The sequence below is a fragment of the Anastrepha obliqua genome, chromosome 5 (assembly GCF_027943255.1).
Source record: "Anastrepha obliqua isolate idAnaObli1 chromosome 5, idAnaObli1_1.0, whole genome shotgun sequence".
NCBI lineage: Eukaryota > Metazoa > Arthropoda > Insecta > Diptera > Tephritidae > Anastrepha > Anastrepha obliqua.
Window position 1 is genome coordinate 62,318,093 of NC_072896.1, and position 18,966 is coordinate 62,337,058.

Genomic DNA, 18,966 nt, shown 5'->3' on the forward strand with positions numbered 1-18,966 from the left:
AAACTAAGCATCATATCTGCACTGAGCTGTTATTAGAAAAGTCACTTTTTTAAATAAAATATTTGTGTGCAGACAACATCCTTATGTATGTATGAGTTCTTAACTCTTGATACAAAGAAAATTGGTACAGTTTCTCCGTCGGAATATTAATATTTATTTTATTTTAAGACTACAGCCGATGGTCCATGCTGCTAGTGCTGCTGCCTCCTTATATTTGTGTAACTTGTTATTATACAAATTTAATTATAATAATAATAATATTTTAAAACTTCCGCCAAAAGGAGGTATTTTCAAATTGATGCAGCTCATGTAAATCTTAACATATATCCGAAATGTGTTGGCAAGAATATTTTGGTCTTAAAATATAATGAATTGTAGGTATAACTCCGGTAGAAAAACTTCAACCTATTTTGGTGAAGCCCTTTAACCCTCAGACGCCATGAATCAGTCGTTATTTTGCCAATTATTATTTTTTTCTGTGTACAGTCTTACAGTGACATCTACCGGCTAAAACGAACGTTAATATGCAATGCTGGTATATGATTTCCACATTGAGCCAAAATCCTAAGTTAATTTGAATACAAACAGTAAATATTTATATGCACTCCAATTTGAACATTGTGTCAAATTGGCGCAAACAATGCTTGAAGGTTAATGTACATCCAGACAGTGTAAAATACTACATTTTAAACAAAAAAATCCTAATTATGTACTTTACAACAGTTCAGTCTTTGTTTAGGCCTATTTTTGTGCATTGAGCAGCAAAAAACAATATTTATTACATTGACGTAAATATAATGAAACTTATGAAATAATAAACTGGGAAACTTTGTGCATATTTCTTATAAGAGTACTACAAACTACGTAAGATTTCAATTGATTTAATACTGTTAATTAAAAGCGTTTACATTCGCTTAAGTGGGTGGGTTTTGTTTAATAATTACGATGAGCACGAACTTAATTGTAAAATGTTTTAAAATTACAATAAAATCTAAGCTGTGCCGGCCGGAATTTGTAAACTCACTTACAAACATTTACTACAGTGTTCATTATGTTCATATTATTTATTATATGTAAAAAAATTTAAGATTATTATATTGGCGTTTTGGTATATACATATACATATATGTATATAAATAAATATGTCTACAGATATCTACTTTGCCACTAAAATACTGATATGATTACTTATGTGCACTCGCATCACTTGACAGCTAACATGATGCAGTGCCATTTCATATGGCGGATAACTGTTGAGCGGAATTGAAAGTGTATAAAATAAATAAATAAATAAATAAACAGGGAATAACAAGAAGAGAAGGCGCCACCACATCTTTTATCCCCACCCTTGTTTCTGCTCTGCTCAAGTCTCTGCTTTTAGATACGCTGGACAGCTTTGACGTACAAAAGTTTACTGCACACGCTGTCATATTTTCATGTATTTGTTAGTGATGATTTGTGGCAGACTCGGTAAGCGCTTCATTTATTTCTTAATAAATTTGTATTTTCTTTTTAAAACTTGTAGGCAAAGACAGTCTGGTGAAGGTATAGGGGTCGATTTGAAAAATACATATTACTACTTATAGACATGTGTGTATCGTCTTTTGCGTTCGACACAATTTACACTTGACTTCACAGCACCAATGAAATGTGCATGCGCAACGTTCAACGACCATAACCTCTTGCGTGCGATAGCCGCGGCCGCAGCACATCAAATCACAGCCATCAACACCGATTGATGTATCATTGCATTGACGTCCATGTGTGCCTTGGATGCCCAGGCGCAAATTTTTCTCGCAAAAACTCGGTGATTGTTCCAGGTAAACAATATCTTTGGGACCAGGCGGCTTGTGTTCAGGATTGTGCGGTTTCAACTGAAAGTTGTATCTGTTGAATAAAAACATTAAAAATATATGGTGTGCATGTAACAAAAACGTTTTTGGACGAATATTTGAAAGTGCGAAAACTTGGCTGCAAGCTAAACATATTCAATTCGCCTTATAGCACTCGTTTTGTTTATAAGATTCGTAGTAATTGAAATAAATATAATAATCATAGATAAAAATAGATAAAAATAGCTTGTGTTAATCAATATCCATTTTTTATATTTTTAAATAGAATTTTAAATCGTCCTCTTGAGCTTATTTGAATATTTTCGTATACATAAAACTCAAACCCTCTGGAACAACATTCAGTTTTCAAATACAGAAAACATTATGCAATTTAAAATTATTATTTAAATATATAAATATAGTATTTATAACACTGCAAAAGTATGTGCATAGTACTAACCTATTATTCTTTTTCCCTTGACGCCCACGATTTCGCACCGAATTTCGGGACAAACTGTTTGGGCTGCTTAGTGTGCTTAGGGGAGGGATATTTGGATGTGTTTTTAATATATGCTCAGGTATGTGGTCGCTTAACATACGATCTGCGGTAAAAGCATTCAGGCTTGCTGCATTGGGACTTACAGCAATACCAGATACTCCAATGGAGTTTGAATTCGGCGAACTGCCTGCTATAGAATTTCCATTTTGTCGTAAACTATTACTGATCATAACGCGCGAAGCTCCATCAAAACGATCTTTAAGATTATCGCCAATTACTCGAAAATTTGCAAGACGCATCCAACATGTCTTCACCGTACACGAGCCAGACATACCATGACATTTGCATTCTTGTCGCATCTCCGTTTGTACGTGCTAAGAAAAATAAAAATATGTTTGTAAAGGATTTTTTGAATTTTTTAAATGTGTTACTAAGATTGCAAAATTTTCGAGAAATATATGTTTAAATATTGCGCAGGTTTGTGGAATATTAGTAAAACTAAATTTTTTCTTTTATAAATTTATGAAAGCAATATAATTACACCATGAATTGAAAAAAATAAATAGTGAGCTGGAGCTCGGCCACAAAAATTTCAGTTCGGTTTCAGTTCATCTTCGAAAAAATTTGCCTTTGGCTTAACATGGGTTGAAATTTTTGTGGTTGAAATTTTTTTAAACTTTAGGTTTTTGTAACATTTTGTAAATACTGATATTAAGCCCATATATTCTGTTGAAAGAAAGAAAATGCTTGAAAATATCTATCCGCTCCTTCATTAACTATGGCTAGTGAGCAAAAACCCCAAATTAGGGGACATCAGAATTCGTTTTAGAGGTATGGTTCCTTCGGCAAAGTTTCTTATTTTGATCCCTAGAATATGATTTTCACAGAGCAATGGGCGACCCGGCCTAATGCATATGTATGTATTTATTCTTACTTAATTTCGCACGAAAACTTTTACTTGTTTAGAAAACCATTTTCTGTTTTGAGATTCGTGCAAGTACGAAAATTTCGTATAAAAAAATTTATTAGTGAACCGTGTAAAAGAAGACCGTGTAAAAAGAGAATTGGGTGTATAATGTGATGGAAATTTAGGAACCTTTGTTTATTAATAATTGTTGTTTATTAGTTGGGTCCATGAAAATGTTCGGTTCGGACTTAATTTAGTTTGCGAAAAATATGGAAACACTTTTTTTATGGTACAATTTCTCACGAACGTAAAAACATGTCGGCTGACACAACTTTGGTATCTGAGCAGAGTATCACGCTCTGAGAATTAAGAGGCCTACCCCATTTCCATCGCAAAACGCATCCTTAAAGAATTTTTTTTAGCAAAACACTTAACATTTTTATAAAAACGCTTTATTATCTAAAAGTACATAGTTTGAGTTTAAAATGTGAAAAAAGTAAAGGTTATGGGCAATCAAAATGACGCCCTCTGAACAATATGCGAAATGTAAAAATTAAATGGATTTACTTTTATTGAAAGATTATCTAGTGTTTCAAAAAGGACTTAAATACATACATATATTTGTGCAATAAAATGATAACCGACAAAAATTGAAAGTTTGGTTTTCATTTCAAGAAACACTGTTTAAACAACGTTTGCATAAAAAAATTCCTTCGATTAATCACTAAATTATTATCACTATAGATTATTATAAAATATATTGAAAAGCATATTCAATTTGAACACAGCGGATTCAATAGCGTTTGAGTAAAACTTAAGACTTAAAAAATGGCATGGCACCATACATAGCAATCTCTTTTTTTCATGTTCACTTAGCAACGAACAATGTGAAACTAAAGTCGACCACAAATCTACACGTGTGTGGCGAAATATGTTTCAACCGATTGCTTCGATTTGTATCCTGTATGTGGCCCGTTTTATTTGCGTTCCACAATGGTGCCCCCACTCACCGACGTACGTTTACTCGTTCTATGTCAGCTGACATGATCAAACTTATGAGAGCGCCATGTAAATGAAAACTCATAATCGTATCCTTACGGCGGTATCGAGTATCGTGTACTTGTATAAATAAAAAAAATGATAGTTCCCAACAGAGGGTACGTGACATCCCATAAGCCTAGTTATGCAGTGTTGCCAACCCTTTGCTCTTTCAATAAATTTACTGCTTTTTATACACAAAATGCGAAAATTTTTGAATTTGGTGTTTGTTTCTTTTTTTAATTTCAAGCTACCAAATTGTAAGTTAAAAATTGTATATAATTACGAAAAAGGCTAAAAACGGTCACTTTAAGAAGATTTTAGTGCTATCGGAAAATTTGTTGATCTTATGAAATTTGAAGTTTGAATATGCAAATTTCATTTTTTTGCTTCCTTTGAAGTTAAGCAAGATTATTGAATCTTCTTTTCTCAACTCTTCTTAAAATTTCAAACCTTTTTATAAATTTTACAAAAGCCGTTGCATTTACTGAATACGAATTAAAGCCATAAAGGTGTATTTACGAAAAATGTGAAAAATAGGGGATAATACTAGTAGAAACAATAAAAACCTTTTTGAAAAAGAAGTTCCATATATAACATAACCCCAAATAAACCAAAAACGAGTTTTCTGTGTTTTTTTTTTTGTTTTTAATAAATTCTCTGAACATAACTTTTAAATAATATACAAAGATGGATTTTTAAAACTCTCTTTTCTCAATACAGTCTATTGCATGATACATAACCATAGCACATTTATTTAAAAACCCGCACACGATAAACAGAATTTGTCACGCATACTCGTACAATGCCCTTTAAGTAATTCAATAAAAATTTGATATTTTCTTCTTTAAATGGGCATTTTAGTGCCATTGCGGATGTTTCCCCTTGTAGTCGCCACCTGCTATAAATGTAGATCCCAACGATTTAAAATACATTTCGTATTCGCCGCTTTTTATTGATTGATTTGGAGTACAGTACACAGAAGCAATCATAAGAGAGCTCTTTCCATCTTTGGCTGTTATAGAAGTGAATTGAATATTGTAATTTTTAGTGTTTCCATGCACCATATGCGCAATATTATTTTTGATTAAGATGGCCGTTCCTCCTCTTGCTGTACCAACAGGATGATTTGTGTGGTACAAATCATATTTTGGAATTTTTGCGTAATATTTATCTGCCAAGTGTGTTTCAGATATTAACAGAATATTTTTATCTGCTAGAAATACTTCCACTTCAAAGCTGTGCTGGGTGAGCCCATTGGCGGCCTATTCATTTTGGAACATTCGGGAGCATGATTGTAAGCAGATTAAGTAGGTACAGTACCCATCTGTTCAACTAGAGTTCTGGCCATTATTTTCAGTTCTTCTATTTCATTATTGTTTTCTTTATGCACAGTTGTTGATTGTGGTTTTTCTTGTTAACTTCCTTTGAAATACCCTTTTTTGGACAGTCAACGGTTAAGTAATTTTCTACGCATTTAACGCATCTTGGACTACAATTGCAAAAGTGTTTTGTATGTCCGTAGCGTTAGCTTCTTGTGCATTGTGGAATTTCGCACCGTTTTCTTGGTGCTTCAAATTTAGTTTTTGTGTAAAGCAGATTATCACAAGCATATAACTCTTTATTTTTGCTGCCTCCTTTGCGGCTATTGTAGAACATAGGAAGCGGTTTTTTTTTGACATTGACGCATATTGCAAATATTTACCACTTGGTGGCCGAGGTTTTCAATTGCTTGACACTCGTCTGTGGGTGTCGAAGAATACATACTTTTGAGGACTATATTGAAGTTACGCTCTTGTTTTAATTTGTATGTATGGAACTCAGTTTTTTTCCGCTAGGGCAGCAGTTATTGCAGTGTATTGTTTTGCTGCTACTAAGCCATCTACGGCTACATTTAAGAGTAGTTCTTGAAGTGGCTCACTCCAGATACAAATATCGGTGGAGGCCTAGGTTCCTTGCGCATTTGGGGTTGGAGAGTACTACAATTGATTTCCTCTTAGTCAAGTACTGCGAATCGATTTGAGCTGCTTGCAGAAGGCGTTTCTAGCCAGTAGTTGTCAAGCTTTGATATTTTGTTCTATTACGTGTATATTTACCTGGACTAGATCTCTCGCGCTTTGCAGACGTAGCATCTTCATTTGTTTTATGTTTTTGTTTTTTGTGATGCCTTTCGGAGAGATTGATTTATCATTGATTGTTGGTGACACACTCTGAGAGCTTCAAGATTCTTTTTGGCTGCATGTTTGATCGCATGTTTGCGCAAGCATTTGTTTGTTGGGCGACTGAGCTGCGAACATGCCTTTACAAGCTTAAAGTAGTGGGAAATTGATGAAATCAAGTTTTACTGGCAGGACCGTTACAAATATGTTTTGCGTGGGGGCCAAAGAAATTTTACTAAAGTCTGTGTCTACTTTTAAAGATTTGGCAATTGCTAGCAACAATATAAATATTTACACACATCATCTGCTATGCGAAAGATGACTTGACGCTTATTCATGATTCTTATGTGTATATAGGTATGAATTCATGGTGAAGTGTTTTGCATTTTTAAGTACTAAAATCACAAGTAAATTCGTTTTATTTTCCGTTTCATTGTTTTAGAAGTGACACGGCTTTGCTGAGTTAGATTTCCGCCGAGCCGATTGCCTCCGTTTCCGATATTGATTCTATAGCAATAATAATATAAAATTTTGTTCAGATTTGAATACAAAACTTTCTACAATACAAACTATGAATTCGCTGAAGAATTCTTTGAAGAAGAAGAATTCTCAATGTGCAAATAAGCGCGCAATAGAAAAAATAGACAGTAGAAAAACACTAATGGAATAGAAATTATTTATATTTTTTTTTGTATAGTTAAAAGACAGCATACGTTTTTTTCTTTGCAGAAATTCAATATATCTGTTATCAAAATGTCATCGGGAAATCAATTGCAATTTCGTCGTAACGATGGGGAAAAATTATTAACGCCACAAATAGGAGGAGGAGTTCAGCCAAACACCCAAAAAGGGTGTAAGCGCCTGTTATATATATATAAGTATATTTAACGAATAAATATTTATTTTAAAACAATTTGGCTTTTCGCGGCCATATGAAATCGAAAAACATATGAATGAAGGTTTATTCCTTATACACAAAACCCAGCAATGAAAGTCTCTGCAAATGTCGAATACGTCACATCATTATACATATGTACAAATCTCTAACCGGCTAATCAAAATGAGATAATTAAGCCTTTGATTTTGATGATACGCAGTACACACGGTTCCTTTAAAATGCAATGCACTAAATAATCGCTTAGTGAAATTATTAAAAAAAGGTATTAACTGTTATTAAAAATATATATTTGTAAGCATGAACGCAGCTTAAACGATGCAAATAGTTTTCTTTATGACTTTTGTTATCCCAATGTCCTTTAATTTTTTCTTTCTTTTTCTGTTGTCGATTTCATATGTGAGAAAACCACGTGGAGACCAGTGCAAACGTGTATTATAGTGAACATATAACTGCAACATATTATTGACGTAAACTACTTTGAGAAAAACTTCCCCAGAAAAAAACCGAAAATTCATTTTTAATTTCCTCCTGCATAGCGATTTTAAACAGGCGCTATTTTCACATTTTGATATACTTATGTATTCATGTTTGTTTCAAAATTAAATTGTATGTATTTTTGCTATGATAGACAGATTTCATAATTTAAAACGTTAGGAGAAAATGAAATATATTGACAAAGGTATGAATCAAATGACACTCCTGCAATCGTTTCGCGTACTTGCAGTTTCAAATTTATCATAGCCTCCGAATGCTTTGCACTTAACTAAATTTTAAAACGCGGAAAATACAGCAATGAAATTTGAAATCCTGTATTCAATAATGTTGCCTTCAGATAAAAAAATTCCTTGTTTTTAAGTTTTTTTTCCAGACATTTTGAATGTTATATCTTTACTTTCAGCGGTTTTCGGGTTAAAAACATTTTTCTGCTTTGCTATGTTTTTTTCTAAGAGCTCGCGAATCTTTAAGAATATTGCTCTTCCGCATATTTACAGTTATAAATAAATATATATAAACTTGAAGAAACTTCTACAAAAATTCTTGTAAGATAAGAGGCACTCGATTCATTCAGTTCGATTATTACGGTTAAAGTGGGGCCAATCAGAACGAAATGTAATGTTTCTCACCTCACCCTGATCTCCTAAACCTCTGCAACTGACGTGGTAATGTAACCGGCACCAGGAAATGGAAAAATTCGTTTTGTACCGTTATTTAAAAGTACAAGTTTTGCGCAAATGGTTTAAAGTGTTTTATGGTCGATCCTTAGCTCTTGGGCGATGACTACTAACATAACGATCAATTTCGATAATTCCCGTGATTTTATCGACATTTTCGACGTTATCAACATTTTCTTTAACATCGAACACGCCTGAGCGGAATCAGCGAAAACAGAATCGGCGCCATAAACACCATTCACAATTCCAGCGGCTTGGCTTGCATTTTCGCCTTTATAAAAAAACTGTAAAACGTACCAGATTTTTTTCTTTTTTGACTTCCATTGTTAACACCCTGTATCTCACAACTGATTGGAACAATCAAAAAACAGCAAATTTTTTTTTTAATGTGAAATAGCAGTAACTTCACAACGAACATAAACTTTAAACTGCCTGATCGATACTTTACGAGATACCAATCACTATAGCCATATACCGAGAAAATAATAGATTTTATTTCCCCAAACTGATATTTTCGAACGGTTACTTTGATTTCAACGAGTTTTATTACGTTTAAGATAGCAGATATCTTGTTTACTGTTTCTGTTTCTGTTTAAATCACGTTTAATTTTTAAGTGGCAGTACTACATCTGCTCATTGTCGCCGTACAAATTAAAAATATACAAGTACATATTTAATTTGACGATATCGACGATTGGAGTTCTGCAGCCAAAATGCCTTCCTCCGTCTTAATAATTGCGTCATATAAATGTGTTTATTTTAATATTTGACAAATGCTGCCTGTCATCTACTGTCGCCGACAAGTGCCTCGGAGGCGATCGACATGAACACTCGTATCGTTTTGAGGAGAAGTGTTCCTACAAGTCAACCAAGTCAGTGTTAAGGTCTGAGAAACAATTACGCGGTATCTTTGTAACATTTTCGTACGGTCTCCTAAATAACACTCAGTGCAATTGCTTCGCTAAGTACTATTTCTTCTTTGCTCCATTTTTTCTTTGTTTGGTTTCTTCTTCACTTAAACATAAATCCAGGCACTCACAGTTCTAAGAGAAAATCGATTGGAACTTTTAAATCGGCTTTGGGCAGATACTACAGTTGAAGGAAGAAGAAAGCGAGATAAAATGAGGAGAAAAGTGCCTAGTGTTACTTTATGAAATCATATGTAAATGGCAAAGTAGTTATACAATAATAAACAACAGTTGCGTGCTGCTATGGGCGCAAGTTCTAGGGATTAGACTGCGTTTACAAGACAGCTCTGGGTTGATGAGTAAATGAAGTATAGACCACCTTTTATTGATTCATATATAATATGAGCACAGCTGATTCTTTAAAAAAAAGAGTGAGCTAATAGAAAATTATCACAGTGTGCGAGTAATATCGCATTACAATCTATGAAATTCGGTTCCTTTTACTTTAAATTTCTCTAACTTACTTTTAGCTTATTCCCTTAAAAAATTTAAGGCTTGTATCCAAAATCGCTTACAGCTGTAGTTTTATTTTAAGACTTTTAAAAGAGCTGACTCTTTAAACTTCTAAAGGGTCCGTAAAGAAAAAATTATACAAATAAAAATAAAGGCTGTGAATAATAACAGATGTTGATGGTGAAGTAGAAAACTCTAATATCTTGAAATTGTGCGTTATTTATCTGTTGAAACTCTTTTTGAAGTAATTTTAAGAAAATATTTGTGGAGTGCGAAAACACTGTTACATATTGTTATTTTCGTGATTCTGGGGCCTAACTCCGATGTGCATAATACACTTATTACTACATTTTCATTGTTTTTTTTTAATTGTCGAATGCCTGTAGTCGTTCACGCAACTGATGCCATATTAAAAAAAATCAGCACAGCATGAGCCCAATTTTTATGCGGTTATTGATATTTGCACAACAACTAAGGCAACAGCAACATCAACGAGAGCATGGTAACATAAGAGAAGGCCATCTCTATAACACGATCAATAAAGCTTAATACCGTGGCAACTTACATATTAATAACAATGCAAAAAAGAATTAAACGTAGAATGGGGAGCAACAGTATGAATGATCAGTTGACAAGGGAATGTAACTTAATTTTGAGACGATGTGTATTTACGTATGAGTATAAGTACGTTTACGCTTGTGCTTTTATTTTTCCTTGTACGAGCGCTGGTATACTACAAGTACATTAATTGTCTGAAGAGAATTAAATGTAGCTTACTTCTAAAAATATATATAACTGACTTGGGTAAATAAATGACCCAATCGGATATTAATTTTGCAAGCAATTAACTGCTTCTTCAAAGTTGAAAACCCTCAGCATACAGTAAAAATTAAATTAAACCAGTTACGGACTATCTTCTTTGAGGAATGGGAAAATGCGTAAACATATATATGCATCGGTATTCATATACGTTTCTTAGAAAGTAATTTATGCATGCAATTCCTCATAAAACTACTTAATTATTAGCATAAACATTGACACTCGGAAGTAACTGCGTATAATTCGTTAAGTTATTATCTGAAGGCCCTTCGTGTATGACACATTAAGTGACAAACGTTTTTTTTTTTACCTACATAAGTGTACATATAAATGTTCTATACCTGAGAATGTATTTCTGTCAAAAAGCTTCTAGTAAAACCAAGCCAATCGCATTTGTGTGAATAAATCAAATATCAAACTTTAAACCGAAAGATCAGTTCGGCCTAAGCTATCAAGGTTATAGGCGCCACATTTTTTCCATTTATCAATATCATATTCGATGAGAAAACTGCAACAAAGGTAATATTTGTACATATATATACTTACATATGTTATATTAACATAAGCTTGTACGGCGTGCAGGGTATTAAAACTTCATTCTACTTATACTTGAAAATTTTATTCCTTTTTACGACCGCTTAAATTTTCCTATCAGCAATGCTGTCAACATATTAATATTGTTTAACAGCGAACCGCACGGTAGGAAACGAGTCCGTGTGTGGCAGACTTAAAAAGAGACGGTTGACCACCAACTTGCGTTGCGTGTTCGATAAAGGCTGTGTTGTGCGGTGTGTACTTACCGCCCCATGGAATTGGAGCAGCAACACAACTACTTCAAATAAAAACAGCGAAAAATATAAATCAAAAGTAAATGAACTATTACACATTTTACGATTTGAGCACAAATCTTCCATACATTCATGGACTAGGCTAAATACTCGTATGTATGTATGAAATTGAAAAACGTAACCGTGTATGTGTGTACAAATATGAGTATATGTGCAAATTATAAGCGGGTTAATGCTATTGGAAACTATCCATTAAAAATTGCGTAGCATGTAGTCTCAAAGAGATGTACTAGTAAATCCACTATCCAGCACTGCTGCAATTAACAAAGCTTGCAAGCGTGGCAATAAAATGTTAGCATTTACGGTCGGTATTGTTGCTATTAAAGGTACTAATTACCGTGAGGAATGGTGGCGGGAAGGGGTTTTGGGTTACCTAAAAATTGTCATTGCTTTCCACAATCTTTTTATTGCGAATCGGTGTTACCTACCTCAAAGAAACATAATAAGATGCTTGATTGTATATACTTATATATGCATATATACATTTGTATATAAAAATTATTGAAGTTTTGAATGTCTCAACTCATATTACTGCTAGTTTCTCATGAAACTTGTGAAGTTAATTTGCTCTATAAAAACCGAAAGCTTTATAAAGATAGAACATTTTCAGTTTAAATTAAACAGTTTTCAAATTAAACGAAAAATGATTCTAATTAAATTAAACTACTACTAAATTCAGTGAAATTTCATTCAAATTAAATTAAACTACTTTCATATTTAATTAGATACAATTTTAGACAGCCCCGAGCTAAAAAATATATTTTCAATTACTGATAAATCCAAAGAAACGCAAAATATGGTGGACAATAGTGGATCTACCTTACAATTTTTACCAACTTTCTTTCGTATGCTGAAACCGATGGCGTCACAATTTCTAATGATGTTTGTTTCTCGCGACAATGTCACATTTATTCCGTCTTCTTTTACCCTTTTTCCAGCATATTCATAGCGTTGTGTGTTCTTTTCCCAACTCATTAGACTCTGACCAGGCGAATGCGTAGCATTCTCTACCCTCTACAAAAAATTTGAGTGAACGGTGTTCAGCTGATTTTTGTTTATCCGTGTACACTGGTTCATCAAAATAGTTGTACAAAAGCTTAATTGATCAAATTGAGGTGAATCGTTCCATCTCATTACATTCAATGTATATATACACATATGGTCATTAAAATAGGTACGCTGCCATTATCTATCGATTTCCTTGTGCCGCTCGGAAAAGTTAAAGATATTACTGAAATTTCGTTTTTTTATAAATGAAATCACTGCTTCATTGTGAGTTTAAAAGACCGGTTATGTTCTGTTGCGTTATTGGTTGCATAAATTTGGTTTACATAAATTTATTCACAAGGACATACTTCAAGAAGTCTACCGTTTTTTGAGAAGAATATGCCACTTCGGTGGTTTTTATGCAAGATAGTGATCCGAAATACTCCTCAATGTTCGTGAACGGTTTTACAAAAAAATGGTTTGGTCAAGCCAGTCCGACCAGAACCGCATTGAAAACCTTTGTGGATATTTAAAGAATCGAATCGGGAAGGAAACATTCAAAAATAAGAAAATTTTGGCAAGAAATCAAAGAACTATGGTATTGCACTCCTACAGAAAATTATAAATTCTATGCCAAATTGAATACTAATTTGATCAAAAATTCGATAATTTAAACAAAATTTTTATTAAAATCATTAAGTTCTTTTTGTATCATATATATTTCTATTTCGTACATATTTTAATGACCACTTGGATGTTTCCTTTTTGCTTCTATTAAGTTTTTAATTTTATACAAAAAAAGTTTTGTGCAAATTTCGCACGTTTTCGTGCAATTCAAGCTGTTTTGTTATACTAAAATTACCAAGAATTTTCCTAGCAAATTTTAATAATTTAAAATTTTTAATGAAAATTGGTCGAATTTCTATACATCCTGTTAAATGTGGGACACTTTGATTTTTATGGCCTTTGCTAAATGATGAACTATATTTTAATAAATATAGTATAACTGAAATTGAAAGACAAATAAGAAAATAGTCGAAACTTGTATTTATGTGGTGCTCTTATAATTTTGCAGCGGAGTATAAAGGTAGCATACTTTGATATGATTTTTTTTTGCTATGTGTAACTTTTGACTATGGGTTTTTATTATTTCAGTTAAATAAAATTTCACTGTATTTGTAAATAGTTTAATATAATTTGAGAATTATTTCACACTATATGGATATAGTTTAGCTTAAGTTAAAAAAAAAGTTTGTTTAATTTGAAACGATTTTCAGTTAAACTGAAAATGCTATAACTTCTCAACACTTCTTAAAGAGTTGCAACATGCAATGAGATCATCTTATAATGCTCAATAGCAAGCAAATGTTTTCACAATTTTTTTTAAAATTCCCCAATTTGCAGATTTAAATTTTTTATGCGCAATAATAAATAAATATGCAATCGTGCAAAAGAATACTTACAGCTCGACCAGCTTCATTATTATGCAAATTCATTTTTTCTCTTAAATTGCGTCCACGTTCTCCAGTGTCTACGAAATCACGTGAGAATTTAAAGCCAAATCCAATATTATCCGAGCACCCTCCCCATTCCCAGTCGCGAACACCCGCTACGCTGCCAGCTTGGTGGCTCGCTTGGGGCGATCGCGACTGATGGCTATAATCACAGGTGCACGATTCAATGGAGCCTTCACTGCAAGCGCGCGCAATCGAATGTGTGACAGCGGCACTGGTGATGGCATAAATAAAGCCCGTCTCACGACAACCTGGAAGAAAATAAATGTTTATAAAAGAATAAATGAACAAAATGTAGAATAGATGCATATCCATTATGAATGTATGTACATTAAAGTGACAGCGAATAAAATATAAGCATACGTGTTTATGTGTACATTAATACATGTATTAGGGATGCCCTTCGATACGTAAATTATATATGGGCCATTCCATGTGAAACTCTTTGCTTCACATATTTTTTTGTCTCGAATCATTTCGTTAGCCTTATTTGTGTAAAAATATGAGATACAGTATGAGTATTTTATTATTTCCATATTATACGCGTAATTTCCATGTTCTAGTTTTTACCTTTAAACAACTAATTATATTAACTTCTCTTACACTTCATTAGAAATTTAGGAACAAATCATATATTATATATTATTATGATCAATGTTTTTGTGAATAAAATACTTTTGCGTTTATCCGAGTATTTTTTCCTTGTTTGCATATTTAAAGTTAATAAAATAAAACTTGGAAATTACGTATGTCAGGAAATCGAAAAATACGTGTCTCTAGAGCACATGAAACAAGTAGAAGCTGTACACGAATGATAGAATACATCGGATAGCACAAGAACAAAAGCAGCAATTGCATACATTTTGTGGTTGTCCTTGGTCAGCTGACAGTCTACCATGAAAAGTTCACAGATTCATACAAATCGCTTATTAGTTACAAGACTGTCATAATCCACCCACAAAAAATGCAATATGCATAAGTATGAAAATGTATCTTCATATACTTTAATAAGAGAGGCATAATAATCTGAAAACTTTCTAGCCGTTTCTGTCGACAAATAGGTTTTCGGGATTCCAACACTCTTGTAGCAAATGTAGCGATATCTATTAGACTTTAATGCTAATTGAATCAATAATTTGCTTTTGGACATGATCGATGTACACAAATATTGAGAGAAGGTACCGTTTTGTCCTTCGTTTGTAGCACAAATCACATTTACCCATATCTTTTATTTTAAGCGTCAAAATTATAAAATATTACATTTTTAAGCATAAACAATGTAATGTAAACAATGTTTGGCGTTTTGGTATCCATTTAAGATAAAAACTATCAAATCAACTATTTTCCTGACACTACCTGTACAACGTGCCTTGCGAAATCTAAGATTACTTACCCAGCCATGATATTATTGAGCAAAGCAATTTGCAGCAACAATAGCGGTCGCCCCTCGGCAAGCAATGGCAAACCTCCGAATGTATTTCTGCCATGAAAAAGCTCCTCATAAAAATATCTGCCGTTCGGAGTCGGCTTGAAACTGTAGGTCCCTCAATTTGTGGAACAACATCAAGACGCACACCACAAATAGGAGGAGGAGCTTGGCCAAACACCCAAAAACGGTGTACGCGCCAATTATATACCTATGTATATAATTTGCAGCAATCGTTCCGATTGGGGCAGAACAGAAATAAATCCTTTAAATATGTGGCTGTGTTTTCTTTACGCCCAGATGTAACTATTTACGCCCAAGCGAAAAAGATCGTCATTTGCAATTTCCCATAATCGGCAAAAAAGTTAATTTTATTCGTACCTATTTCATAAGCGCATAGAAAACTGTGCGTTCTTGCTTTATACAAATTTTAAGGGCAGACACATATCCACCATAGCACATTTTTAAAGCTCAACAATTTTCCTTAATTCCTTTGATGTTCTTAAACGTTGGATCATTACTAAGTCTGACTCAATTCCTAACATTACAATTCATATATAATATGTATGCATGTTTGAATGGACAATTACAATACAAACGAAGAATTTCACGCTATCTATTCATCTGATAATCAAAGTTTTTAGTCCAGCTTTTCTACATTACCAATGCAATATTCATGAGAAAAAGCCGTAAATACCTAGACTCTTGTGCATGTCTCTGGAGAATAATGATACTTGTCTTCGAAAGACTGTTCAATATGACACTTCAAGTTATCATTGCCAAAGTGTATGGGGGCAAATGACGTAGATAGAATACCGCGTATAGTAAATGTAAATTCAGAATATTTATTATTACGCATTATATCTGAAGCTACCACCGGTGCCACTTACTATGAGAAAAGAATATTACAGCATATAAAAAGACCACACGGGTACTTTGTATTAACATGCTTCTACCTGTACAATGCGTATCCCTGTTTTGTAATTTGACAGTTTTACAGACAGTGATTTAAAGTAGAAGAGCTGGATATACAAGTACATACGTTCATACATAGGTGCACAGAAAAGCTTTAAATAATTTCTTGTATTACGTACTTGAATGCGTAATATGCAGCACATACCTATGTATATATTTATGGAATATATGCGAAATTAACCTTAAAGGTATCCACCTATTGGGTGTTTTGAAAAATGTTTAGGAATCAGGCACTCTTGCTCAAAGTAATATAGCTACACAGTAATATATTAATAAATTTCATATGAATGTGTATATGCATGCATATGTATGTATATGTAAATAAATATAATAATAAAATACTTTATTGGATGTTTGGCCGAGCTTCTTTGCGATTTGTTGTACATATGTCTTCATGTTGTATTACACATGCCACCTCAGAATGGCAGATGATTTTATATGAGAAGCTTTCGAGGGCGACCGCTACTAGAAAAAACCTTTTCCACGATTAAAGCTTTCCTTACTGCACGGTAATCTTCAAAGCACACGCAGCGATTAAGGTAGTAGTCTGGTAACTTATTTTGAAAATTTCGAATTTCAGTTTTTTACATATTTTGTGCGATATATTGGTAATATGCTGTACAAATTTTAGACCGGAATTCGAAATATTGACGAAATTATAGCACATACATGAGAGCGGCTCGTACTTGCGCGGCTCAATTGCTAAAACTTTAAACGCGTTTTTCTCAAAACAACGTTTTTCCGGATGGCCGACGTGAAAACAAATTTTCTATCTAACGGATTGAGCTGAAATTTAGATATGTTTTTCTACACATCAATAGTTCTGGCGGGTAGTAGATTTAATTTATTTCGTCCCTAACTTTCCATTATTTAGTCCGATTTCCACTTTAAAAAAAGGCAATTTTCTTACGAAGTCCGCCACTTTGTTATTTTTTGTCAAAATCATTTGATCTTACTACCCGTCAGAACGACAAGCACACTGATTAATAAGATTTTATTTTCCCTTCCAAATAATGTCCCAAACATGGCCTCAAAGTGTGTAAGTTACCAGACTACTACCTTATGTTATTTTTTTACTTACATATATATGTATGTAATAGATTTTGAAAAGTATGATAAATCTATTTAAAGTTAAAGTTAAGTCGCACAAGCTCTACTTGTGTGGGATAATATACTTGCATATACATACTATGTACATTTCGATCTATTGCTCGAGAGAATTGAATATGCAAACATGTATCTGAGAAATGCATGTAAATATAACTAATGATGTAAATGTATGTATTTAGAAATGGCCTTATGGACTTACCAAAATATTCAATATGTTCACAATTAAACGTGTTTTCGTACGAAAGTGATTACTTGTATTTCACAGAAATTAGTATTTTATGCTGTATGTACTTCCATAGAGCAGTTATCTTCAACACTTCAAATTTCTCAGAAAAATAAATTTAAAAGGAATGTGAACTAAATTCATGCAACAATTTAACCTTTATCAAATTCAGTTCCAACTAAAACATAATAAAATTATTTACACTTGCTACACCGAAATGTTTGTTTTTAGTTTGGTTTTTGAATTCTTGGTATGAAATCATTCCAAATTTGATAAGCGGCAGACGGAAGGAAGTAACAAAGGCGCAAGTATTCTCATGGTGGCATAATCGTTATTACCTGCCTACATATAGTACATTGCGTGTATTGTAAATATTAGCACTGATTGTAAACAAGTGTTCATGGGCATGTATATTGACCAAGAACCCGGAACTTTTATTGTAATCGAAAAAATAAAATAGAGGCGTGGTAGAGGTAGTGGAAAGTAATTCACATTCAATTATGTTTTGGTTTTAATACGTAATAAAAGAAAAACTAATCGCCTCTTCTAAAACGCATCAAATTGGAGGGCAAATGTACATATAATACGTATTTATGTATGTAAAATTCAAATTTGAATATGGTGCCTTGGATTTGGTTATAAGTTAGCTAAGCCGAACCGAAAGGTTTTTAAAAAAGTATGATTGAATTTGACAGTGTTGTCATAAAAAATATGCTAATTTAATTATTTAGATGTACGTACGTATATGAGTATACGCGCATGTTTCCGGAACTAAAGCTGTGTGCGAGTAGGTCTAAAGTCTAGTACCTAGACTAATATTCCACTAGAGGTTTAAAGCACAGTTGCAATTTAGGAAAACAGCTGTTAAACTGTGCGAGTTCGTTGGACAACCAAAATTGTTTGTTTTCCAATTTAAATTTGCGTGTTTTTATCATATACATATGTATGCGTTTGCATATACAAAATGAAAAATTTTGTAGTGACTGTGGGACTATTTAGCAATATAATAAATATTGTGCCACTGCTCAAAAATCGTTGTGTATTTAACGCTCACTCTGACAAATTTGACAGTTCAAGTTGGGTATGTTAAAAAATAATTGAAATTGTTTATATTCACTGCATTACCGACACTTTCCTT

At 33.1% G+C, this 18,966-nt stretch overlaps 1 protein-coding gene across 1 annotated transcript in view; it reads right to left on the reverse strand.

Moving 5' to 3' along the window:
* Positions 1 to 224: 224 nt before the first annotated feature.
* LOC129246905 (protein wingless) overlaps positions 225 to 18,966 on the reverse strand; it is a 28,587-nt gene continuing 9,845 nt past the window's right edge. The window contains exons 3-5 of the mRNA XM_054885631.1: positions 14,044 to 14,345; positions 2,293 to 2,705; positions 225 to 1,887 (exon numbers count right to left, since the gene is read on the reverse strand). Of these exons, the coding sequence (XP_054741606.1) occupies positions 1,581 to 1,887; positions 2,293 to 2,705; positions 14,044 to 14,345 (1,022 nt within the window). The 3' untranslated portion in view covers positions 225 to 1,580. The remainder of the gene's footprint in view (positions 1,888 to 2,292; positions 2,706 to 14,043; positions 14,346 to 18,966) is intronic.